This window comes from Pezoporus wallicus, unplaced genomic scaffold, assembly GCF_028554395.1.
Source record: "Pezoporus wallicus isolate ANWC-B61680 ecotype Strahan unplaced genomic scaffold, APGP_CSIRO_Pwel_v1 contig_8783, whole genome shotgun sequence".
Taxonomy (NCBI): domain Eukaryota; kingdom Metazoa; phylum Chordata; class Aves; order Psittaciformes; family Psittacidae; genus Pezoporus; species Pezoporus wallicus.
Window position 1 is genome coordinate 1 of NW_026638848.1, and position 24,030 is coordinate 24,030.

Consider the following 24,030-nt stretch of genomic DNA (forward strand, 5'->3'; position numbering starts at 1 on the left):
CGGGAGCGGTTACCGGGGAGGGGGCCCCGGTGTCCCGGGAGAGACCGCAGCTGCGGGTGCGCGGGGACACGGGTGTCCCGGGAGAGACCACGGCTGCGGGGGGGGAGCAGGGCTGTCCCGGGAGGGACCACTGCTGCGGGGGGGGCTGTGCCGGGAGAGACCACGGCGGGGTGGGGGGGGCAGCCCGGATCCGGTGTCTCTCGCCGGGCCGGCGGCGTTGTCCCTGTCCGTGCCGGGGCAGCGGGAGGCGGAGCCCGGGCGGGAGCACCGGGGATAACGCGCGGTCCTTCAGCTGCTGCCGGCCGCGGGGAGCCCAGCCCGGGTGTGCGGAGCGGAGCGGCCGGGCCCGGCGGCGGGGCCGATGCCGAGGAGGAGCTGACAGCGGCGGGGGAAGCGGCGAGGCCGACGCGGAAATGGATGTACGGTCGGGAGTGGCCCTGTGGGTGCTGTGCGGCCTCCTCCTGCAGCAGGGCCGCGGGGAGCGGCCCCCCGGCTCCCACCTGGACGAGAGCGCCATCGCAGGTGAGGCCCGGCTCGGCCCCCCCTCTCCCTCCCTCCCTCCCTCCCTCCTTCTCTCCCGCGGCACCGGGGGTCCTGCATCATCCGGTGCCATGGAGGGATCCCGGCTGGGCCGCGCTGCTGCTCCGCTCCATGGGCTGGGATGAAGGGACCTTAAAGCTCCTCCAGCTCCGACACCTTGCACTGGAGCAGCTTGCTCCAAGCCCGGTCGCGTTCCCCGGTGTCCCGGTTGCTGAGGCCGGGTTTGCAAACCCGCAGCGCCGGGCGCAAGGGTCGGAGCTCCCAAAATAACCCCCGTTTGTTTGTGCGCCCGGGCTCCGGCCGTTCCCGCTGTGCATCGGGGCTCGGCCCTTACCCCTCGGGTAAGGACGTGCCCAGGCAGCCCCGGCCCGCTCCAGCCTCCTGCCCGCACCTTGCGCTGAGCCTTCCCCACCTCCAGCCTCGAGGAGCGGTCGCCAGGACCCAGCTGCCCCTTGTTGCCTGCCCTCCACCCCAAAATCCCCCCCCAGAAAGGCAGGAGAAGCACCAGCCCCGCCGGGTTTGGGTGGAATTCCCGGCCCGGGCTTTAGTGGCACGCTGCCGGCAGAGCAGAGCCAGCCCCGGCGGAGGGCTGGGGACTGGGGGCAGCGCCGTGGGCACCGGTGCTGCTGCGTGTCCTTGTGCCGGGGCCCGAGGTCAGAGCTGGGAGCCCGCTCCCTCAAACCTGCTCTAACCGTTGGTGTCGAGACAAGTCCCGAGCTCCCTGCCCGTTCTCTGCACAGCGCCGGTGCTTGTGTGCTGACACAGGACCCGGTGAGTGTGCTGCGAGCGCTGCAGGTGAGGACATGGGGCGCTCTCTGACCCGCAGCACTCGGCACGGCACGACCCTGCTCAGTGAGCAGAGCCGTCAGCGTCGGGCCGGCTTCACGCTTCCACCACCGCCATCCACAGCCTGGATCCACTCCGGATCCAGGCACAGGCTTCCACGGGGGATAATGTGCTGGTCTGGGGTGGTGAAAGCGGGTGGTGAGCATCTCCATCCCCTGGGTGCTGCAGGGCGATGGTGTGTGAGCAGGGCTGGGGACTGGAGCTGCTGGAAGGCTTTGGTTACAGTGGAAGGTGCAGGATGAAAGTGGCCGCAGCGCCGTTGCTAAGCAGGAGTTTGGCTTCGTGTGTGGAGCTGGTTGGTGAGAACAGGGCAAGTCCTGGAACGTGGTATCAGGAGAACGATCGGGAACGCGGTGTCTGGTTGCTGGCAGGGCAGATTGTTTCATCCCGGCGGCGCGGTGCTCTGTGCGGCTCGCCTGGGGGGATTCCTTCCCTGCCCGCTGCCCTCGTGCACGCCGCTCTGAGAAGTTGCTTTGTGGGTTCTTCCTTTGTGATCCCAAATCCTGAGGCCAGTTCACATCCCGTCTGCTCCATTAAGGAAACTGGATCTCTGCAGTCCTGCTGAAGCAAGGTTTATGCCTCCAAGGAATTTCCAGCGGAGTTATTTTTGGAGGCCCTGCAGAAGTGTGGCAGCCCTGGTGATTCAGCTGCTGGCTTGCTCCTCTCTGAGCAGAGGCAGAGCAGGGAGCAGCCCCGAGCCCTGCTCTCTAACAGCCCCCGCTGCAGCTGGGCCGCTCCGGCAGAAGAGGTGCTTCTGTAGCTCTTGTGTCACCACCGCTGGTGTATTTGGTTCCTTCTGGCTTCAAAACCCTGCAGAGCAGCACGTGGGCCCTGCAGGGGATGGCTGCTCGCAGGCTGAACCACAGGCCTGTGGATGAACGTGGGCAGTGAGGGATTTGCTTGGTCTGACCGTGGATAACTCGCAGTGTAACAGCCCCGTGCCCTGCCTGGGGCTCGCTGCTCCCTGCTCCCACAGCTTGAAGCTGGTGCTGACTCTGCGGTCGCTTGGCCATTAGCTCTGTAGCTCTTAGAGCTGCAGCAGTGCAGGAGGATCCTCGGCACATGCCGGTTTTCCTTACGTGTTCCCTGGAAGCAGCGGGTGAGGCTGGCGGTGGCTGCACGCATCCGCGGCAGCGCGGGCTCACTGGAGCTGAGGGAGATGCGTGGTGGGCTCCTGCAGCTGCTCATCTCGGGCAGGCTTCCGAAGGGAGGTGTTCGGGTTTGTGACAGGGCATGAACTAAGGAGAAGAGAGGTGATGGCGCCGGTCACCGTTCCCTGCAATGGTTCAGGATGTGCAGGGAAGCGCTTGCAGGGAGCAGAAGTGTGAGTGCAGCAGCGTGGGTTCCTTGGGCTCTGGTGCTTTGGTTCTGTGCACACTCAGGGCGTGCATCAGCATCATTTGGTGAGGATATTGTGTGCTGTGAGGATATTGTGTGCATCAGCATCATTGGGTGAGGATATTGTGTGCATCAGCATCATTGGGTGAGGATATTGTGTGCTTCTGGTTCCTAAGATGATTCTTAAATAAGAATTGGAAATGGGGTGGTTTTATCACAGGATCCCAGGGTGGTTTGTGTTGGGAGGGAGCTTAAAGCTCATCCGGTCCCAAGCCCCTGTGTCCAACCTGGCCTTGAGCACTGCCAGGGATGGGGCAGCCACAGCTTCTCTGGGCACCCTGTGCCAGCACCTCAGCACCCTCCCAGGGAAGAGCTTCTGCCTAAGAGCTCAGCTCAGTCTCCCCTCGGGCAGGTTCAAGCCATTCCCCTTGGCCTGTCCCTACATCCCTTGTCCCAAGCCCCTCTCCAGGCTTCCTGCAGCCCCTTTAGGCACTGGAGCTGCTCTCAGGTCTCCCCTGAGCAGGAAGCTCAGAGCTGGGAGCAGAAGTCCAGGGAAAACCAGACCTTCTCCTGGCTTAGGCTTGTTCAGAGCCAGACGTGGCTTTAACCCCTTCCTGCTCCATCAGATCTGAGGTCGGTTCCACTTCAGACGCGCCGGAGCCGTTCGGCAAGGCCCGGAGAGCCAGGCGGGGGTGCGGTGTGGTTCAGAGCCATGGAGTGCAGCAGCCTGAGCCCAGCCCAGCTCAGACCCCCCGGCCCTGGGGCACACGTGTGCCGGTGCTGAGGCCCCGCAGGATGTGCTCACTCTCGCTCGGCCTCATTGTTTTCACCCGCTGCTGGTTATTTTTAGCCTGAATTTGTCTGGCTGCAGCTCCAGCCCCGGCTCTCCTGCACCCCCCCTCTAAAAGGGGCAAGAGAAGCTCCCTGTGGCCGTCAGTACAGGCACTACCTTTGGGTGCTGGGTTTATTCCCTTTCCAGTTCCTTGCTGTAGTCTGTCAGTTGCCCGAGTCTCACTGATTTAATGATGGACTCACAGCATGGCTGGGGTTGAGGGGACCTTAAAGCTCCTCCAGTCCCAACCCCTGCCACGGGCAGGGACCCCTTCCACTTGCTTCAAGCCCGTGTCCAACCTGGCCTTGAACACTCCCGAGCTTTATTCTCCCTTCCAACACAAGCCATCCTGTGCTAATTCAATCTCGGTACAAACAGTGATCTCTCTCCATAGCCTGTTTCTCATTACATCACATTAACTGCTATCAAGCAGGTTGCTGCTATTAATTTTCCCTTGATTGCCTTCTGTGCAGAGCAGCGCGGGTGGACGCTGAAATATTGCTGCTGCCTATTGCAGGGACCTCCCGGTGTGTTTGCACATCCAGGGAATGCTGCCTGCGAGGGGCTGGGCTTCGGATGGCCGGGATTCATCCTGCTTCCCTTAGTGGTGGTGCTTCCACTGCAGCTGTCTGCTTTGCTGCCTTCAGGCCTGTTCCATCTCTGTATGAGCAAGCATTCCCCTGAGCCTGGCTGCATTTGGGATTGAGATTGCTTTTAGTGATCCTGCACCCGTAGGGATGTGTCTGCCGTGCTCTGCCTTGCTGGAGGCTGTCTGGGGTCTCATTTGGATGCCTCTTCTGGCTTCATTTAGACAGATTTGGGATCCTGGTGTGGATTTTCCCTGTCTCCTGCAGCAGTTAAAAGGTGGAATTGGGATAGCGTGGTGAGATTGACCCGTTCTGTGGCTGATGTGTGCCTGGGGGTGGGCAGGGGCAGGACCCTCAGTGCCTCAAAGCAGGGTTTGGCATTTACTTATACACCAAGGCACAGCAGCGCCTCTTTCCCTTCCTCTCTTCTCCTCCTTCCCTGCCTTGATCCCTGCGTCGCATGGTTTCTGGGGTCACTGCTGTTGTTCGGGTGATGTTTAACACGTGGGATTCTTACCCCAGCCGGGGGGGGTTTATAACAGGGTTATCAAAGTATTAAGATGATATTAACAGGAGAGCTGAGCGCACAAGCTCGGAGTTACTGTGTTTGCCTGTAGCACTCGGAGCTCAAGCTGCATGTGCAAACAGAACATCAGTGCTTAAAATGAGGGTGCCGAAGGGGGCCACAACCACAACCTTTTACCCAGAGATTCATTTGAGAGGGGCAGAAGAATTCACTCCTGGGTGAGGATGCTGTGCCTGAGCAGCTGAGAGCTCCTGCACTCGTCATGCCAAGGGGAAGGGGTTTGTTGTGAGTTAATCCTCGGTTACAAAACCTCCAGCTTGGCTGCTTTGGACCTTGAACTTGCAGCGAGATCTTTTGACATGAGCAGAATGGACTTAGGGGTGTCTGTGGGAAGCTGGATGTGGATCGCAAGTGGATGGTGGCTCCTTTATGCCAGTTTAAATGTTACCATTGCCAGGTGCTTCATGGATCGTTCCATTAGAGCATTTATTTGGTGGTGCTGAAGATTCCCTCACCCACATGATGCCAGAATTCACGTTTGCCCTTTATTCCTTTGCCAGAGCCTCTGGTTTCACCCTCTGCAGTAAGATGCCTTTATGGGATGCCTCAAGAAAAAGCCTTATCAGTTGGAGACAGAGGTCAGCATAAATCAGTGGTGGTGAGAAACAAGCAGCTGAGTGAGGTACCCTTAATCTGGCTGCTCCTTAAGCTCCCAGTGCTGTGTAATGGAACCACTGCAGGATTCATTCCCTGTGTGCTGGAAGCCTCCGGATCCTCCTGCAGCCTGCCCAGGTCCTCAGCTGGAGGAGGAGCGTGACCCAGCTCGTCAGAGCACACCTCCCCGCAGGAGCTGCTCTTTAACTCCAGTCAAGTCTTTCGAGGTACTCCTGACACTGAGCAGAGGTTGCACATGTGAGCAGTGAGCAGCAGCGTCGGGCTGGGCAAGGGGGAAAGAGGAGGTTGGAGGATGCCTGGAAAGCGTGGCCAGGAAATAGTCCGTGTTCTCCAGCTTGACTGGAAACCTCCATGGATCGCGCAGCCTTTACTTCCTTTAGGAATGAGGCTCATTTTGAGGACTCCTGGAATCCCAGGTTGTGAGGGACCTCAAGGATCATCTGCTCCAGCCTTTCGAGGCACAGCCCGACCCACACTGGATGCCCAGCACCCTGTGCAGCCCCATCTTAACAGTGTCCAGCCCTGGGGAGTCACCACTGCCCTGGGGACATTATTCCAGTGGCTCCCTGTTTCCAGTGGGAATCTCCCAGGAGTGACTTGTGCCCGTCACCCCTGGGCGTTCCCATGGGACTCCTTGTAGGAGGCTGAGCTGTGGAGCGCAGCCCTGAGCTCTGCACAGGGATGCGGTCACTCCGCTTGGTGCCCGGAGGTTCCTGGGGAAGAGCTGGGCCTCCCAGGCTGGAAACAGGCTGGATGTGGCTGTTGAGGCTTTTTGATGTCTCCATCACCAAATCCCGCTTCCTCAGGGCTGCTGTGGTCCATGGCAGCCTGGAGCAGCTCCGGCTGTGCCATCTCCCACCGTGTGGAGTGAGGAGGAGCTCGGGTGCGGTCCTGGAATGGGCTCCCCCGGGGAAAACCAGGCAGGTCCGTGGCGACTTCCCTCATGTCCTGCTTCAAACTGTGCCTTTTGGGTTGGCTTTCCTAAGGCGAGGCCGGGACATGTGGGGAGTGCCCGGCAGCAATCCTCCTGTCCATCCTTTCCTCCTGGGAGGAAATGGAATGATCCATGTGTGCTGAAGCCTCCTGACATCCCTCGTGGGGTGGCCAGCAGTGTCTGTGGTGGTGGTGGTCTCCGAATGGAGGCAGTTTGCTTCTCTGCTGCTGGGTCTGTGGCTGGCTCAGGGTGTGGGGCAGTTCTGTCCTTGCTGAGTGCTGTCCCCTCCTGTTCCTCAGGCATGGGACAGATGTCTGGTGCACGCTGTGCTTTAACCAGTGCTGCAGGGCAGCAGCCTTAGCATGCAGCGGCTTCAGTTCAAGACCTGCGTGGCTTGTGGCGAGGGAAGGGAAGGGAAGGTCATCCTGGTGTAATTCCGTGTGATCTGGGTGTAAAAAGGGGGGTGCACGAGCAGGGGATTGGGAAGCACCCCTTTGCCATGAGGTTATCCATCTGCCGCTGACAATCCTTCTGCTTGTCCAGCATGGAGGCTGATGGAAGCGGTGGCACTTGTCCCCGGGTAGTTGTCCAAGGCCAGGTTCGGTGCCAAGCTCAGTGACCCTTTTCCTCCCTTCAGCTGCACTTTGCTTTTGCCAGCTCTAATTGCACAGGCTATTAGTGTTGAAAAACCTGCTCAGCTCCTCATTTAGCTTTGCTTTTAACCCAGGCTACATGGGGAGAGGCAAGCTCCCGAGCAGGCAGAGCAAGCTGGAGGCTGGGCAGCCCTGCTTCCTCTTGGGGCAGCTCTGGGCTCCGGCTGGAAGGACCCTCGGGTACCTGGAGGGGTTTGTTTCCAGGGGTGCTCTGGCCATGCTGCAGGTTCCTGCTGTGACGGGATGGGGATGGGGACAGGACCCCAACTGCTGCTGGGGTGAAGGTCTGCAGTGTGAGCTGGGAATCCCTCTGCTCCGCAATGGAAGAGGAAGATCTGATCGCCCGTCTTTATGCCATAGCCAAGCACTATCAATAACGTGGCTTTTTGGCCTCTCTGATGCTCTCCCCAGTAACACGGTGGAGCCTTTGGATTCTTCTGTGTCCCCACCTCCTGCCCTGGGCGCTTCCCTGTGCTTCAGGAGCTGGGGAGATGTTTTATGTGGCCATCTCCTGCTGACCGTTGCTTGTGTGACCTGACCTAGGTGGGTCTCTGCAGGCTTTAATTGTTCCTTTATCTTCAGTTTAATCAGTCCCATCACCCCTGTGTGACTGCTGAGGGTGCTGAGGCCCAAAGAAGCTGTGGCTGCCCCATCCCTGGCAGTGCTCAAGGCCAGGTTGGACAAAGGGGCTTGGAGCAAGCTGCTCCAGTGGCAGGGGTTGGAGCTCGAGGAGCTTTAGGGTCCCTTCCAACACAAACCATTCCATGATCCTATCATTCTGGGATAAGGAAGTCGTTCAGATAACTGCATGTTTGTGTACGCGGATCATCTGTGCTTGTTTGCTTTATCTTTATGAAACGGTATCGGGATGTTGGTTTGTTTGGATTGTGGACCTATTTTTAAGTAACCCGTTTTTTCCACTTTGGAGAATGCATTCGCTCGTGTGCCAGGGCCAGCAGTGCTGCCTGCCTTTGGGAACCAGCAGGAACCGTGCCCTCTCTGCCTGGCAGGTACCTGGGTTATGAACCTTTGCTATGGGAGATGTCTGTGGGTCCAGAGGAGGGCACGGAGGTGCTGCGAGGGCTGGAGCAGCTCTGCTCTGGAGCCAGGCTGAGAGAGCTGGGCTGGGGCAGCCTGGAGAAGAGAAGGCTCCTGAAGGGGAGACCTGAGAGCAGCTCCAGTGCCTGAAGGGGCTGCAGCAAAGCTGGAGAGGGGCCTGGGACAAGGGATGTAGGGACAGGCCAAGGGGAATGGCTTTAAGCTCCCTTCAGCGCAACCCACTCTGTGATTCCATGACTCCAGAGTGCAGAGCAGGAGCAACCCAATAGGAAATGGTGATGTCTGTTTGCAAACACACACTCGTGCCGCACGTTGGGCAAGAAAAGGAGCTATTTTGGGTAGCCGAGGGGTTCTGACATCGTTTTCCTCTGAAGGGCCGAGTCTTAAGCTCAGTTTAATTTATCCCTTCATGTTTTGAGCTCTGGTGCCTGGAAAGCTGCAGTTCCCAGTGGGTAGGAGCACAATGAGCATGGGAGCTGCAGTAGTGCTCTGGGTCTGGAGTACAACTGAGCAGCCCCTGCCCCTGTGCAGTGCAGCTTGGAAGGAGCTGCAGGGAGGGGAGACGTAACTGAGGATTAAAGCTGCTGAGCGATGCCTGCGCTCGGGGCCGTGCGGGTGCCAGCGCATGATGAACCTGTGAGGAAGCCGCAGGGAAAGCACTTGTGTTTGCCTTGATGCAGTCAGGCAGATGAAGGGGAAAAGCTCCTTTTTTGAGGGAGAAGCAGTTCCTGAAACCCTGTTTTCCAAGTCGCTGCGGTTATGGGTTCCTCAGGCGTGTTTTGCCTTCCAGCCTTGCGCTCTAAGCAGATATCAAAGCGTGTTGTGTTGTGTGTGTTGTGTTGTGTGTGTTGTGTTGTGTGTGTTGTGTTGTGTGTGTTGTGTGTGTTGTGTTGTGTGTGTTGTGTTGTGTTGTGTGTGTTGTGTTGTGTGTGTTGTGTGTGGTGTGTTGTGTGTGGTGTGTTGTGTGTGGTGTGTTGTGTGTGGTGTGTTGTGTTGTGTGTGTTGTGTGTGGTGTGTTGTGTTGTGTGTGTTGTGTTGTGTGTGTTGTGTTGTGTGTGTTGTGTTGTGTGTGTTGTGTGTGGTGTGTTGTGGTGTGTTGTGTTGTGTGTGTTGTGTTGTGGTGTGTTGTGTTGTGGTGTGTTGTGTTGTGGTGTGTTGTGTTGTGTGTGTTGTGTTGTGTGTGTTGTGTGTGTTGTGTTGTGTGTGTTGTGTTGTGTGTGTTGTGTTGTGTGTGTTGTGGTGTGTGTGTTGTGGTGTGTGTGTTGTGGTGTGTGTGTTGTGTGTGTGTGTTGTGTGTGTTGTGTTGTGTGTGTTGTGTGTGTTGTGTTGTGTGTGTTGTGTTGTGTGTGTTGTGTTGTGTGTGTTGTGTTGTGTGTGTTGTGTTGTGTGTGTTGTGTTGTGCTGGCCTGGAGGAGCTGCACTCGTTCTGTGGGAGCTCGGGGGTTCCAGTGCAGTGGGGATAACCCCAGCCTGCCCCTGAACCCTGCCTGGGGTGGCTCTTGGCCCTCCCAGGGAAGAGCTTCTGCCTAAGAGCTCAGCTCAGTCTCCCCTGGGGCAGGTTCAAGCCATTCCCCTTGGCCTGGCCCTACAGGCCCTTGTCCCAAGCCCCTCTCCAGGTTCCCTGCAGCCCCTTTCGGGCACTGGAGCTGCTCTGAGGTCTCCCTGAAGTGTTTCTGTGAAAGCGGGTGCTTGAAGATCCTCCGTGAGCCCTGCAGAGGGGAGGCGGTGATCGGGGGTCCCCGTTGTTTCGGGTCTTTCTGGTCCCTGCACAATGGACCAGCGGTGTTTTACCTTGCTTCCGGAGCTGTGAAGGGATCGCTTGGCAGTGGCCCTGCCTTTTGCTGTGTGATTTGTGCAGCCTTGCCCGGCGGTCCGTGCGCTCCGCACAGGAGGACCTGGCTCCGTTCCTCCCCCGGAACGCCTCAGCCTGGCACACGGCACAAATGTATGTGAGCCTGGTGAAGCTCCCGAGGGCTCTGGAGGTGTGGGATCGCGCGGGGCTCTGCTCAGAGGCAGGTTCTGCCCTTCTAGGCTCCAGGTTCCCCCCAGGGGTGACCTGTAGTGGGATGCCACCGTGCTGGCACCGTGAGGGGGTTCCTCAGGGACATGATGAGGGTGGCAGCTTGGCGTGGCCCTCCTGCAGCTTGGACCTGCTTTGGGCACTCATTTAATCAAGCCCTGCCTGGAGCCCCTCTGGATAAAGGAGTTGCTGCTGCAGGAGGTGAGAAACTGGGGAGGGCGAAAAGGAACTTGGGCGATGCTGATGTGTTTGTGGGAGCAGTGACAGCAGCGCCCTGCGGGCAGGGGCACCGCTCCGTGGGTCCTGTCCTCGTCCCACCTCCGGCGCTGCGTGGGGAGGTTCCCTCTGGACCGCCCTGGTTCCTGAGGAGCTGGGCTCCCTGCCTTGTGGATAATCCGGTTTTCCTGGTTCCTGCTTGTTTTAACTTGCTGGGCCACTAAAACCAAAGGTGGAAAGGGACTTGTGGGGACAGCGAGGGCACCCCTGCCATGCTGCAGGAGGGGCTCTGTGGAGCTTGGCTCACAGCAGTGGCTGCAGGCAGGCAGTGGGAGGTGGGAGATCTCTTGGCTTTAATCCCACCTCTGGGGTTTTTCCTCTTGGGAAGGGAGAAAAAAGGTTTTGTGCTTCTGTGCCTGGGTGAGGGTGGGTCTCAGCCCTTGGAGGTGGTCGTTTAGAAGCCTTATCTTGAGCTGCATGGCTGTTCCTGTGCCGTCCTGGTGGGAGTGGGGATCTTCATGGAATCAGAGACTCATGGAATGCTTTGGGTTAGAGGGACCTTAAAGCTCCTCCAGCCCCAACCCCTGCCACGGGCAGGGACCCCTTCCATAGAGCAGCTTGCTCCAAGCCCCTGTGTCCAACCTGGCCTTGAACACTGCCAGGGATGGGGCAGCCACAGCTTCTCTGGGCACCCTGTGCCAGCGCCTCAGCACCCTCCCAGGGAAGAGCTTCTGCCTGAGAGCTCAGCTCAGTCTCCCCTGGGGCAGGTTCAAGCCATTCCCCTCGGCCTGGCCCTACATCCCTTTTCCGAAGCCCATCTCCAGCTTTCCTGCAGCCCCTTTAGCTCTTGGAAGACTCTTCCAAGCTCTCCCAGTCTTGAAGCAGGTGTTTCACCTGCCCATGTTGGATGCAGGAGTTGCTCTCCAGAGGTACCTGTTCCTTTCCATGGGCTAGGGAGGGAGCTGAAGCAGCGGGTGCTAGATGGGACTTGCGGTGAGAAATGGCATTGTCTGATACCACTCTGGAGCTCCACATGTGGAGCTCATCAGGAGACAGCTCCAAGCCCTCATCCTGCACCCTGGCCCCAGCTGCTGCTCCCTGCTTGCTTTAGCATCAGGCTCTGCAGCCGTCGTCCAAGTGGTTTGATTTCCATCCCGTGGCTATTTTCAGCCCTGGGCCCGACAAGGTGAAGTGTCTGAGATGTTTTTTGTGCTCCCTGTGGCTGTGCTGCATGGAGGGGTCCCCCTTCCCCTGCGGGCTCCCGCACCTCACCCCGGCCTGTCCTCTTCCATAGCCTCTGGCTGCTTTCGGGCCAGGTCTGTTTGCACCTGGGTCAGACCCTTTGTAAGGACATCAGTGAGTCCCTGCACAGGCACCCTGGGCACGGAGACACCCAGATCCCACCACTGTCATCTCCCTGTTGTCCTGCGAGGCTGAGGATGGGAGCACGGGGAGGACCGGGAACTTCGGTTGCACTTGACCTAGGTGGGCTCCGTGGAGGAGGAGCAGGAGGGAAGGCAGTGAGCAGGGATAACCTGGGACAGAGGGCTGGGAAGAACGTGATGGAGTCCAACAAGGATGAGCGTCAGGTCTTGTACCTGGGAAAGCCCAGTCCCAAGCACAGCCCAACCTGGGGACTGGAAGCAGCTCCTGGAAAGGGACCTGGGGGTGCTGGAGGACCCCAGCTCCATCGCAGTGAGCAGCTGAGCAAAGAAACCCAACAGGGTGCTGGGGAACATCCCCAGGGGCATCACCACAGGGATGAAGGTGCCCTTGTCCCACTGTGCTGGGCGCTGCTCAGGGCACCCCTGGAACATGGGCTCAGGTTGGGTCCTGCTGCACAGCAAAGCTGTGGCTGGGCTGGAGAGGGGCCAGAGAAGGGCCTCAAAGATGCTCCCAGGGCTGGGCAGCAGTGAGGAAAGGCTGAGAGAGCTGGGACTGCTCAGCTGGAGAAGAGAAGGTGCAGGGAGACCTGATCCATGTGCCAGGAGGTAAAGGGGGGCTGCAGGGAAGATGGAGGCTCCCTTTGGACAAGGAGTCCCATGGGAGAGCCCAGGGGTGATGGGCACAAGTTACTGCTGGGAGATTCCCACTGGGAAGAAGCAGCCACTGGAATAATGTCCCCAGGGCAGTGGTGACTCCCCAGGGCTGGACCCTGTTAAGATGGGGCTGCACAGGGTGCTGGGCATCCAGTGTGGGTCAGGCTGTGCCTGGAGAGGTTGGAGCAGGTGATCCCCGAGGCTCCTTCCCTTGGGATTGCAGGGTTCTATGATTGATTCTGGTGCAGCCTCACTGTAACTGCAGGGATGTGGCTGCGCTGCTCCTGGTTCATGCCAAGAGCATCTGTACTGGGGCGAAAGTTGCCCAAGATGTGAGAGGAGGGGGATATTTCACCCCAGCTCTTCCTTATTCCAGCTGTAAATGTGTAAGTTGCTCGCTCTGGCAGTGGCACTTGTGATTCCTTTGGGACTGAGAGAAACTCACCCTGCTCTTCATTGGATCCCGGCCTGGTTTGGGTTGAAGGGACCTTACGGTTCCAGCCCCATGCCACGGGCAGGGACACCTTCCACCAGAGCAGCTTGCTTCCCCACTTCCAAGCCATTCCCCTTGGCCTGTCCCTACATCCCTTGTCCCAAGCCCCTCTCCAGCTTTCCTGCAGCCCCTTCAGGCACTGGAGCTGCTCTCAGGTCTCCCCTTCAGGAGCCTTCTCTTCTCCAGGCTGCCCCAGCCCAGCTCTCTCAGCCTGGCTCCAGGGCAGAGCTGCTCCAGCCCTCGCAGCAGCTCCGTGCCCTCCTCTGGACCTGCTCCAGCAGCTCCACGTGTCCAAAGTGTAAATGAACAGTTCCTGCTGTTACAAACCCATTTTACAGCCACCTTGTCTCCAGCCTGTCTCTTGGTTGCATGTGGATGAGGTGCGGGCTTGACCTGAGGTCTCCTTTTTCCACATTGGCCGCATTGTTCTGCTTTCCCCAAGCTCCTAATGAAGGGAAGTTGCCCAGTTTGAAGCAGAGGAGGCAGAATCATGGCCCCTTTCCCCTTAGTGCTGGTGCTGGAAGTGCTGCTCTCTGCCTGAGCAGACCACAGAGCACCTCTTCCTGTTTGATGAGGTACTAAATAAGGCTGAGAGCATCCGCGCTGCGCTGCGGAAGCAGCTCTGTGTGTTGGGGTCTGGCAGAGAGCTTTCCTGGTAGCCAGAGTTGTGCCTTTGGTGAGCACAGGCCTTTACCCTGAAGGTGGCTGATGGTGGTTGTGGATCCCAGTATCCCCAGCCCGCAGGGAGCTGGAACAGCCCAGAGCTGAGCTCCGAGGGGTTGGTTCACTCTGACAGAGCCACGGGTTGCTCTCAGGTGGGTGCTGCTGCTCCGGGGTCCCTGCAGGGCCACGTGTGCCAGGAGAGCTGCAGGCATTGCCCCTCGGGGGGATGGCTTGGACATACTGAGATGGGAGGTAATGTGTGATGCTCATGGTGAAGGGGGGAGCCTTGCCAGAGCTCTTGTCAAATACAAGCGCTTGATAAACCAGAAGCTGTCTCCATGAGGCAGCCCAAGGGAAGAGCAGGCTCAGCTGCTGAGCGCAGCACATCCGTCACCTCATCCAGGACCATTTCAGGCTGGAGGCTGCGCAGAGGGGCTGCAGACAGGCCGGGATGCCCCTTGTCCCTCAGTGTGCCTGTGTATTGATGCAGAGGAGTTGTGTGTCTGGAGCAGGGGCGTGAAGATGGGCACTGCGGTTCTCTTCTGCTTCTGGGGATGCTGGATGGAGCAGCCTGAGGAGGAGCTCCCCATGACCCAGCTTCAGGGTGCGCTTGAGCCCAGAACCCCCCCGTGTGCTGCGTGCACCCAGAGCGTGAGCAGCAGCTCAGGGAGGGGATCCTGACCCTCTGCTGTGCTCTGGGGAGACCTGAGAGCAGCTCCAGTGCCTAAAGGGGCTGCAGGAAAGCTGGAGAGGGGCTTGGGACAAGGGATGTAGGGCCAGGCCAGGGGGAATGGCTTGGAAGGGGCTTGGAGCAAGCTGCTCTGGTGGACGGTGTCGGTGCCCAAGGCAGGGCTGGAGCTGGAGGAGCTTTAGCGTCCCTTCAGTACAAATCGGGCTGGGATTCCTTCCCAAGTGCTGCCTGGAGCATGGACACCGATGGGGTTAAATCTTTAATGGGCCATTTCAGCGGCTGCAGCTGCCTGTAACACTGAGCACCGTGCCTCTGGTTTCCGCTGCTCCTCCAGCCCCACATCCATGCAATCCTCACTCTTTACGTGGGAGAGCCGGCAGCCCCTCGCTGCTGGCTGTGTCGCAAGTACCACGTTGATGTCTCTATCAGGAGGACACCAGATGCGTGTTTCTGTTTGGATTTAACTATTTTTAAGCTGCCTTGAGCAGTGATGCTTTAATTCAGTCCCTCCAGGCTCGTGCAGCGATGGCAGTATTTTTATCTGTACTGTGGATACCACAGCTCCTATCTGCAGGCGGGAGGTTTATGTCATGCTCCCTCCCACGTGTGTTTTGATTTATTTTAAAAAGATAGTATTCCAAGACTAGTTTTTCTCATTTAGAAGCATGTGCCTTAAATAGCCTCCTGCGTGCTGGGGGCTGAGGGAGCCTATAATTACCTTACACAGAAATGAAGCCTTTCTGGATGCCGTTAGTGGGCACTTCAGTTGATTACTCACGTCAGCTCTAAACTATTACAGGCTGCTGTTTGCTTCAGCTTGAAGTGGATGCTCTGATGTCTTTTCCACCCAGCAAAGGAACACAGCAGAGAACTTCAGAGGAACCAGAGAATCGCAGACAGAAGGGACCTTAAAGCTCCTCCAGCTCCAAGCCCTGCCACGGGCAGGGACCCCTTCCATAGAGCAGCTTGCTCCAAGCCCCTGTGTCCAGCCTGGCCTTGGGCACTGCCAGGGATGGGGCACCTCAGTGACCAGGATCTCATTGGTTTAAGAACACCGTTCTAACAGATGCTGTTGCTGTGAAGCGTGTGCAGCCCTAGGTCCAAGCTGCCATTGCCAGCGGGCACTGCTGAGGAAGGAGCAGGGTGATGTTGCTGAGATCATGTCCCCAGCCTCGATGACCGCATCCGTCTCTTCCATGTGTAACTTGTGATTCAGCAGCCTGTGAGCTGTGAGCTGCACTGCAGCACCCACGCAGGCAGGGAGGGATGGGACAGGGAGGGAAAACGCTTTCTGTGGTCCCAACCCAAATGTAAGCTCCGCTGGGAATCATGCCATAGCCAGCGCTGGCTATGGCATCACAGCAGTGAGTGCTGAGTGATGCAGGGCTCTCCTCAATTGTGAACCCTTCTGTGTGGAGGCTTTATGGGATGCTGAGGAACAAGCTGGTTGTATGCAAGTGTTTGCCCTCCTTGTGCAGCTCTGCCCAGCCGAGCACCCATGGTGCTCTGGAAGTGCTCGCTCTGGGACTAGAGCTCGGCATTCCCCAAACCAGGCTCTCCCATTCCCTTCCCAAGCCAACTGTGACTTATCCTGCTCACTGGAACTCCATGGGGCCACTTTCTTACCGAGTCAGTAGTTAATGGAAAAATCCTGTTTGTTCAGTTGAAATAATCTGAATGGGTCAAACTCGGCTCCAGCCTCTGGCCTTGTGCCTGTGGTGGCTTTGAATGGTGCATTCCATCCTTGGAACATGGAGGTGATGGAGATGGATGGATCACGTCGAGTCAGTCCTGGCACTCGCTGCAAGCTCAGGAGCTGGTCATTAGGTAACCCACAGCACAGGCTGCAGGCACAGGGTGCCCAGAGAAGCTGTGGCTGCCCCATCCCTGGCAGTGCTCAAGGCCAGGTTGGACACAGGGGCTTGGAGCAAGCTGCTCTATGGAAGGGGTCCCTGCCCATGGCAGGGGTTGGAAGCTTTAAGGTCATTTCCAACCCAAACCAGTCTGGTTCCATGATCTGACACTGACCCTATGGCACGTGTGGAAAAGGTTCACCATGCCATGGTGCAGTGCATGTACACACGTGTGTGTGGGAATGCTGTGACATGGAGGAGACATGGTGGTGCTGCTCAAGTCTCCTGGGGAGGGGAAAGGGGGATTCCTTTGTTCTGATGGTCTGAGTCACCTGTGAGCTGTAGGACTCGGGGACCCCTCGGGCAGGTTCAAGCCATTCCCCTTGTCCCAAGCCCCTCTCCAGCTTTCCTGCAGCCCCTTCAGGCACTGGAGCTGCTCTCAGGTCTCCCCTTCAGGAGCCTTCTCTCCTCCAGGCTGCCCCAGCCCAGCTCTCAGCCTGCCTCCGGAGCAGAGCTGATTCATCCAGTCTGTGCTTTCTGCCTTTTAGCAATTTCTCTTTCACATAAAAATAACAGCCGTTAGCTCCTGGTGAGCCGTGCGTCTCCATGCACCGCAGCCGCGCCGTGGGCTGGGGCTGACTCACATCTGCTGCGGGATTTGGGATTGACGTTGATTTCTTCCCACCCCTCACTGGGTTTGTGTCTTCCAAGGCACCTGTGAGGCTGGGTTTGGCCGTGCTGTGGTCTCCTGGTCTCTTCGTAGCGCAGCAGGGTTGATCCCAGGTCCTGCAGAGCAAAGGCTGGTGCCAGCGGTCACACACTGCATGGAGGAGGCCCTCAGTGCCGTGGGTTAGTGGTGGCCTTGGCAGTGCTGCGGAGCGGTTGCACCGGATCTTAAAGATCTTTCCAGCCTGGTTGATTCTGGGACTCTGTGATTTGATGCACTTAGGGCAATGTGTGTGTGGTGTGAGCAGAGCAGCCAGTGCATGCTCCCAGGGCCCAGGCGGCTGCATCCACACTGCTAGAGACAAGGATGGGGTTGGATCTGGTGTGGAAAAGAGCTAAATCTCTCTAGAAGGGGGCACCTCGGGGGTGGGAAAGGCTTGGTGTTGCCTTGGGTTGTGTGGCCAGCGCTGCTGGGTCTGAGCTGCAGATTACCAGAGGTGAATGAATTGGTGAAAGTTCCCTGTCTCCAGTGAAGTTGCTTTTGAAGCACATCAGCTGTTAATGGCTGCCCCATCCCTGGCAGTGCCCAAGGCCAGGCTGGACACAGGCTTGGAGCAAGCTGCTCTATGGAAGGGGTCCCTGCCCGTGGCAGGGGTTGGGACTGGAGGAGCTTTAAGGTCCCTTCAACCCAAACCAGGCTGGGATTCTATGAAGGGTCAGTGGCATGGAGTGAAGACATTCCTAAAGTCACATCTGGCCGACTTTCCCTGTTTGGTGCAGGTTTAATGGCTCAGGTTTGTTCAGCACGAGGGAAGGCGTGTGCAAGGTGGAATCAGTTACATGCTTCGTTTATTATCATGGAGTAACCCAATCTCAAGTTATTTCAGCTCCTTGGATCCTTTTCCTGCCTGTGGAATATTTTGGCTGCTGGTGCTCATCTTGTGAAGGAGCTGATGTATTTCCTGGCTGACCCTGGGCAAACCCTCCTTGCTCCCAGGGTGGTACTGGAACAACTTCTCTATCTTATTTAGACAGCCCAGCAGAAGCGTTCCCCAGTGCTGGGCCTGAGGGGAGCAAACAGGAACTTCTCGGGAAGGAAGTGGGTGACGTTGGCACTTAGAGGGCAGAGCACCCAAGCGAGGGTGCTGAGAGCTGGTCTGGGGAGGCCTGAGAGCAGCGGGGGGGGACATAGAACTTGAACCTCCCCACCCCAACAGGGCAAACAACAGGGGCTTGTGGTGGAGGGGGCATTGAAGCAAGGGTGAAGCTCTTCCCTGGGAGGGTGCTGAGGCGCTGGCACAGGGTGCCCAGAGAAGCTGTGGCTGCCCCATCCCTGGCAGTGTTCAAGGCCAGGTTGGACACAGGGGCTTGGAGCAAGCTGCTCTATGGAAGGGGTCCCTGCCCGTGGCAGGGGTTGGAGCTGGGTGAGCTTTAAGGTCCCTTCATCCCAACCCATTACATGATTAAAAAGGGCTTTGCTGCTGGTTGTGGGAAGAATGAGGATGCTTGGAAGTGATGGGATGAAGCGTTGCTGGTGGCCAGGCAGTACGCTGGTGCATGGAGGAGATGAAGGCACTGATTGCAGCCGGTGCTGAGGTCTGACTGCAGTGCATAACCTGAGCAGGAGCCTCTATGGGTCACCGTGGGCTGTCACGGTGATCCTGCAGGATCAGGGCATTGCCAGGAGCGATAGCTGCCACCAGCACAGCGGGCAGGCAGATCTGCCCCGAGTTCTGCACAGCCTCGTCTCAGCCCTGCTGTTAGGTGCTTTGGGAAGGTTTCTAGGAGCACCTTGCAGCAGAGGCCCCCAGGCGTGTTGTTCCTGTCTTCAGGGGTGTATCAGAGATGCCGTGGTCTGACCTTGGCTGTATTTACATGTTTTCTAGACTGTTTAATCTGAGGTGGGTGCAGGGGGGTTGTTTGCATCCTGGAAGTGTTTTATCAAAGGGAAATGTGTGTCTTTGAACTCCTGCCGGTGCTGATGTGGTGGGTGAAGGTGTCTGGTTGGGTTACTGGTGAGGAAGCCTCAGAAGCTGTTTGCAGGGCTCCGAGTGGAAAAGCGGTGACTTGAGGGAATTCCCCTTTACCTACCTGCTGCAGACCCCACTGTGATCATATCCAGCCTGGAACAGGCTGCCCCATCCCTGGCACTGCTCAAGGCCAGGTTGGATGGGGCTTGGAGCAAGCTGCTCCAGTGGAAGGGGTCCCTGCCCGTGCCAGGGGGCTGGAACTGAATCAGCTTTAAGGTCCCTTCATCCCAACTATTCCGTGATGCTATGATTGATTCCATGTCACTCCAGCTTTGCCTATGTGCCTATTGATGGTCTCAGAGGTGGTGGCACCTTCTGCAGCTGTTCGCAGGAGATTGCCTAGGTGATTGCAGAGCTTTTGTGTGTGGATGGAACCCCGAGGGGTGAAGGTGGGTCCGTGTGAATGGGGAACGATGGCAGGAGAAGGGATGTGCAGATGGCATGTGCTGATAGTGCCCGGGATCCTGGTCCTCATCAGGACACCCCAGGGGAGGGCAGATGTCCTTTTGTTCTGAAGGGAAGGATGGACCGCAGCTATTAAGAGATGATGGTGGGGGATAAAGAACAGGCCTGGAGGCACCAACCAGCAGGATGAAGAAACAAAAGAGTCCTGATGACTCAGTAGGTGGGGTGGGAGGGTGGAGGAGAGCTGATGGTGTCAGCTCCTGAGGGGCCCTGAAGTCCCGGTGTGGTCTGACACCGAAGGAGCAAGTTGGGACAAGTGCTGAGGACCAGAGAAGCAATTGTCTCCTTCCAGGAGCTGCTGTAGCAAACCTCAGTGCTGTGCTCGGGCTTTCTGGAGGAGGAGGAGCATCCTTCACACCAGTGTCACACACGCAACACAAGGCTTGCGCTTGCAGGGGCCAGGGGTTGTGTTGGAAGGGCCTGATGTGGGGTGTTACTGTGTGTGTGTGAGGCGCAGGGCAGGACTTGCTGGCCACTAAGCCCACATTAACATTATCAACCCAAGAGGGGACCTGGCACTTGAACAGTCTTTTTTGTGATGCTGGCCCTGGTCTTTGTTTCTTCATTTGGGGGATGTTACAACTGCATCCTGTGTTCCCCTGGAGATAACAGGGTGGCCCCTACTGCCTGGAGCACCCTCCGGGCCATTCTGTTATCAGGGCAGGGGCTTCTGCTGATTCAGTCACTTACAGGGGCTTTTCCTGGCCTTGATGCAAACGCATTCCTCGCTGCTTACTCACTCCGTGGCTGTGAGCTGAAGGCTTGGTTATCAACACGTGCAACCATGGCTTTAGTGCTCCTTCTGCTGCCTTGTATCACAAATCCCCGCCGGTTGTCCTTGTGGTTGCGTGAAACCTGGTGAGATCACCTCAACCCATGTGCCTTGTGGCCTGAACGCTGGGTGGACGCTCGGATGGATGTGATTTGGGGTTACATGGCTACAAGGGTGTTAACATGAAGAAACCACTCATGTTTTATCATAACATGACGTTTCCTGCTCAGAATTTGACCCTTGCCAGAGCGTTGCTGTAATAATAAGCACAGGCCTAGAACAAGATGATCACGGAGTATTTTGGGAGGTATGTTTTAGCCTGATTTCATTGTGCCTTGTGAAGCCCGGCCCAAAGGCAGGATAAATACCACGAGCATCCCGTGTTCCTGCTCTGTGCCCTTGAGATCAGCATGAGAAATCACTGCAGAAAGGCCCAACCCAATGTGCTGAGCTGATCTCGCCATGCTTGTGCGGGGTAGGAGAGGGAAACCAAACCTGTGCACACCAGTGCTGGGCAGCCAGTGATGCTTCAAGTAACTGCCGAGTTCCCCTCCTTGCCAATTGAAACCATTACGAGGGCAGAAAACGCTTTCACGCTGTTGGTGCCATGGACCGCACCGGGCAGTGCCGTTAGCCACTCTTCCACCACCGGCTGCGTCCAGAGGTGTGATGGAAGAGCAGAGGCTTCCTGGCACGCCTGAGCAAGGGAAACCCTGCCTTCACCTTCCTGCAGCCCTGCCTTGTCCCTGCCTTCTCCTTCGGTCCCTGCTTGGTGCTGTTCCAGCTGGTTTCCCTGGGTTCCATGAGTCCAGGTGTCATTACCTCCCGCAGTGTCCGATGGAGAGCTGGGCTGGCTGGAAGCGTAGATGGGTGCCATGGGCTAGTGGTGGCCTTGGCAGTGCTGGGGCAGTGCTTGCACTGGATGAGCTTAAAGGTCTTTTCCAACCTGGCTGATTTTGTGATTCTAAGTGACACAGGGGAGGCCAGGGGGAGCGTTCTCAGCTCCGGCATGGCTTTGGGTCAGTGGTTTCTAGGGCTGCTGGGCTCTCCCGGCCGTACAGACAGGCATGAATCAGTGTGGAGTGAACTTCCTGAGGTCTGTGAATCATGGAATCAGGCAGGTTCTCTGGCCCCGCTCCAGCACCTCAAGGTCTCTGTTGGAGTGAGGTCCCCGGAGCTGAACACAGGATTCAAGGTGGGGCCTCACCAGTGCCCAGTGCAGGGGCACAATCCCTGCCCTGGCCCTGCTGCCTCACTGGTGCTGATCCAGGCCGGGATGCTGGGGGCTTCCTGGGCACAAGCTGCTCGTGTTCAGCTCCATCACTCAGCACGCCCGGGTCCCTTTCTATGAGCAGCCTTTCAGCCACAATCCCCCAGGCCAGGAGGGGTGCAGGGGGCTGTTGTAGCCCAAGGGCAGGACAGTGTTTCCATGGCAAATGTTCCCTCAAAGATAAATGTCTCCCAGATGCCTTATCAGTGGCGCCTGTCATTGGCAAACAGCCGACACCCGGGACAGTTCTTGATCCTCGGCCTGATGTAGCCTCTGTGAATCACAAGGGGGTTTCTTGTTGTGTGTTACCCAAGGAGCTCAGCTCTGGGGGATGTTTTCAGTTCCTGGCTCCTGGCTGTTGGCTCTACATCCCTGCTCTGCCGTTGCACTGGGTCACACCTCACCCGTGGCAATGTCGTAGGAAGGATGTGATCACCTTGGTGCTTACATGGACTCGGGCATGTGGCGGGATTTGAAGTGTGAGAAACGAAATGTGGAAGGAAGCCAGAAAATTCCGTTTCTAACAGGAGGCGGGAGACTTCTTCCATTGACGTTGTATAAACACGGAGCTCTCGCTCTCACAACGTCCTCACGGATGCTGTGCCAACACTAACAGCGTCCAAGGGAGAAGTGCACTTCATGACATGGGAGCTAAATTCGAGGTGCACCCCCCCTTACCTCCTCCAGGGCATCGATGGACATGGTGTGCGCAGGAGCAGCCCAGTAGGGACCTGCCCTCGGAGCACCAAGCGCTGAAGGGGTTGAGCTGAAAGCTCAGCCTTGTGGGGCCGTGCTCAGCCTTGTGGGGCCGTGCTCAGCCTTGTGGGGCCGTGCTCAGCCTTGTGGGGCCGTGCTCAGCCGTGTGGGGCCGTGCTCAGCCGTGTGGGGCCGTGCTCAGCCGTGTGGGGCCGTGCTCAGCCTTGTGGGGCCATGCTCAGCTGTGTGGGGCCGTGCTCAGCCCTTTGTGCCAGGGGCTGTGCGGGCCTCTGGCCGCTGCAGAGCCCCCGGCCGTGCTGAGCGTGGGGCTGTTCCAGCCCAGGCAGCCGGACGGGCTGGCTTTGGTGCCTGACGTGGGGTTCTGTTCCTCAGCAGAGTTCTGCCGCATCGACAAGCCCCTGTGCCACGATGAGGACGAGCAGCTCAGCTTCGAGGCCGTGCGCAACATCCACAAGCAGATGGATGACGATGCCAACGGCAACGTGGACGTGGAGGAGAGCGATGAGGTACGTGCTCCGGGCTGCGCTGGCCTGCCCCAGCTCTGCTCCTGGAGGGCTGTTCTCAGGGGTAGTGCCTGTGCTTGAGGAGTGAGGATTGAGGCTGTTGGCTCTGGGCTCTTCCCTGGCAGAGGCAGCAGTGTGCCGTCTTGAGCCAAGTTTCTGATCTGAGCAGCGTAGTTCAGAGCTGTGATCTTTCGTGTGTGGCTTTGCCTCAGTTCTGGGGGTTTCTCAACACAATCTTCCTGCACCCAAGGTATAGAATCATAGAATGGTTTAGGTTCGAAGGGACCTTAAAGCTCATCCAGCCACAAGCCCCTGTGTCCAACTTGGCCTTGAACACTGCCAGGGATGGGGCAGCCACAGCTTCTCTGGGCACCCTGTGCCAGCGCCTCAGCACCCTCCCAGGGAAGAGCTTCTGCCTAAGAGCTCAGCTCAGTCTCCCCTGGGGCAGGTTCAAGCCCTTCCCCTTGGCCTGTCCCTACAGGCCCTTGTCCCAAGCCCCTCTCCAGGTTTCCTGCAGCCCCTTCAGGCACTGGAGCTGCTCTCAGGTCTCCCCTTCAGGAGCCTTCTCTTCTCCAGGCTGCCCCAGCCCAGCTCTCTCAGCCTGGCTCCAGAGCAGAGCTGCTCCAGCCCTTGCAGCGGCTCCATGGCCTCCCCTGGCCTCGCTCCAGCAGCTCCACGTCCCTCCTGTGTTTATTCTTGGCCCTGGTGGGGAGTGAGCCAGGAGCTGCTGAGCCCGGGCTGGTGCTGAGCTCATTCCCTCTCCAGAGGAGGGTGGTGGTTGGCAGCCACCGGTGCCGCTTTGGAGCTCTGCTGGATGTGCCCTCGGCACCCCAGGCCTTGGCCTGATGGGGACAGTGCTGCACAACCTGTATGGCTTGTGGGAGGCTGACAGCATCTCCGTGGGGTCAGGAAGGTACAAAATCGTGTCCTGCTGCTCCTGGGCCAAAAGGCTCCTGTTTTCCCCCATGACTGAAGGCACAGGGCAGCCGGCACCGCGCTGTCCGTGAGGACCACACAGCATCCCGTCCATGAGGAAGCCTTCCCCAGGGCATGTTGTTCCTGCTTCCCACATAAGGAGACCACCTTCCAGGAGGGAGAATCCCCCACCCAGGCTGATGCAGCAGTTGAGTTATGGGCCAAATGAAGCTGTCACAAGGGCGCTTTGGGTTCTGGGATGGTGCCAGTCTCCAGGGCTGCTCCAGACCCAGCAGCCTGGAGCTCAGCACCCTGCAGAGCTGCTCCCAGGGCTGCCTGCTCCAAGGTTCCATTCCATTCCCTCTGCCTAAATCCCACTTCATGGAGCAATTACACCAAATGAAAGGCTTTCAGTTGCAGTCCCTTAAGTTTGGTGTTTCCTCTGGAGGCAACTCCGGGCTCCACATGGTTTGGGAGCTGCAGCTCCACTGCTCCCACTGACTCCTGGGACAGCCCCAGGGAAATCCGCTGGCTCCAGGCATCCTGCTCACCCCTTACTGGAGTGAGGATAAACAAGTGTTAGGGCTGGGCACTAATGAGCAGTTTTATGTCTCTCTCAGTGCACCCATTGAGGGCTATTGCACAAGCTCTAACAGGATTAACTCCTCGAAGCTGTTGTACCCTCAGGTCCTTTTATGTCCGGATATTGCCACTGTGTGAGTAATAA

General features: G+C 58.0%; 1 protein-coding gene across 8 annotated transcripts in view; it reads left to right on the forward strand.

The window, feature by feature from the left end:
* Positions 1-157: 157 nt before the first annotated feature.
* The window catches only part of STIM1 (stromal interaction molecule 1), a 62,821-nt gene continuing 38,948 nt past the window's right edge, over positions 158-24,030 (forward strand). For 6 of the 8 annotated variants that reach the window (XM_057412683.1, XM_057412687.1, XM_057412684.1 and 3 more), the window contains exons 1-2: positions 158-522; positions 22,258-22,391. In XM_057412683.1, coding sequence (XP_057268666.1) covers positions 414-522; positions 22,258-22,391 — 243 coding nt within the window. In that variant the 5' untranslated portion in view covers positions 158-413. The remainder of the gene's footprint in view (positions 523-22,257; positions 22,392-24,030) is intronic. The other 2 variants (XM_057412686.1, XM_057412689.1) reach the window with 1 other exon arrangement.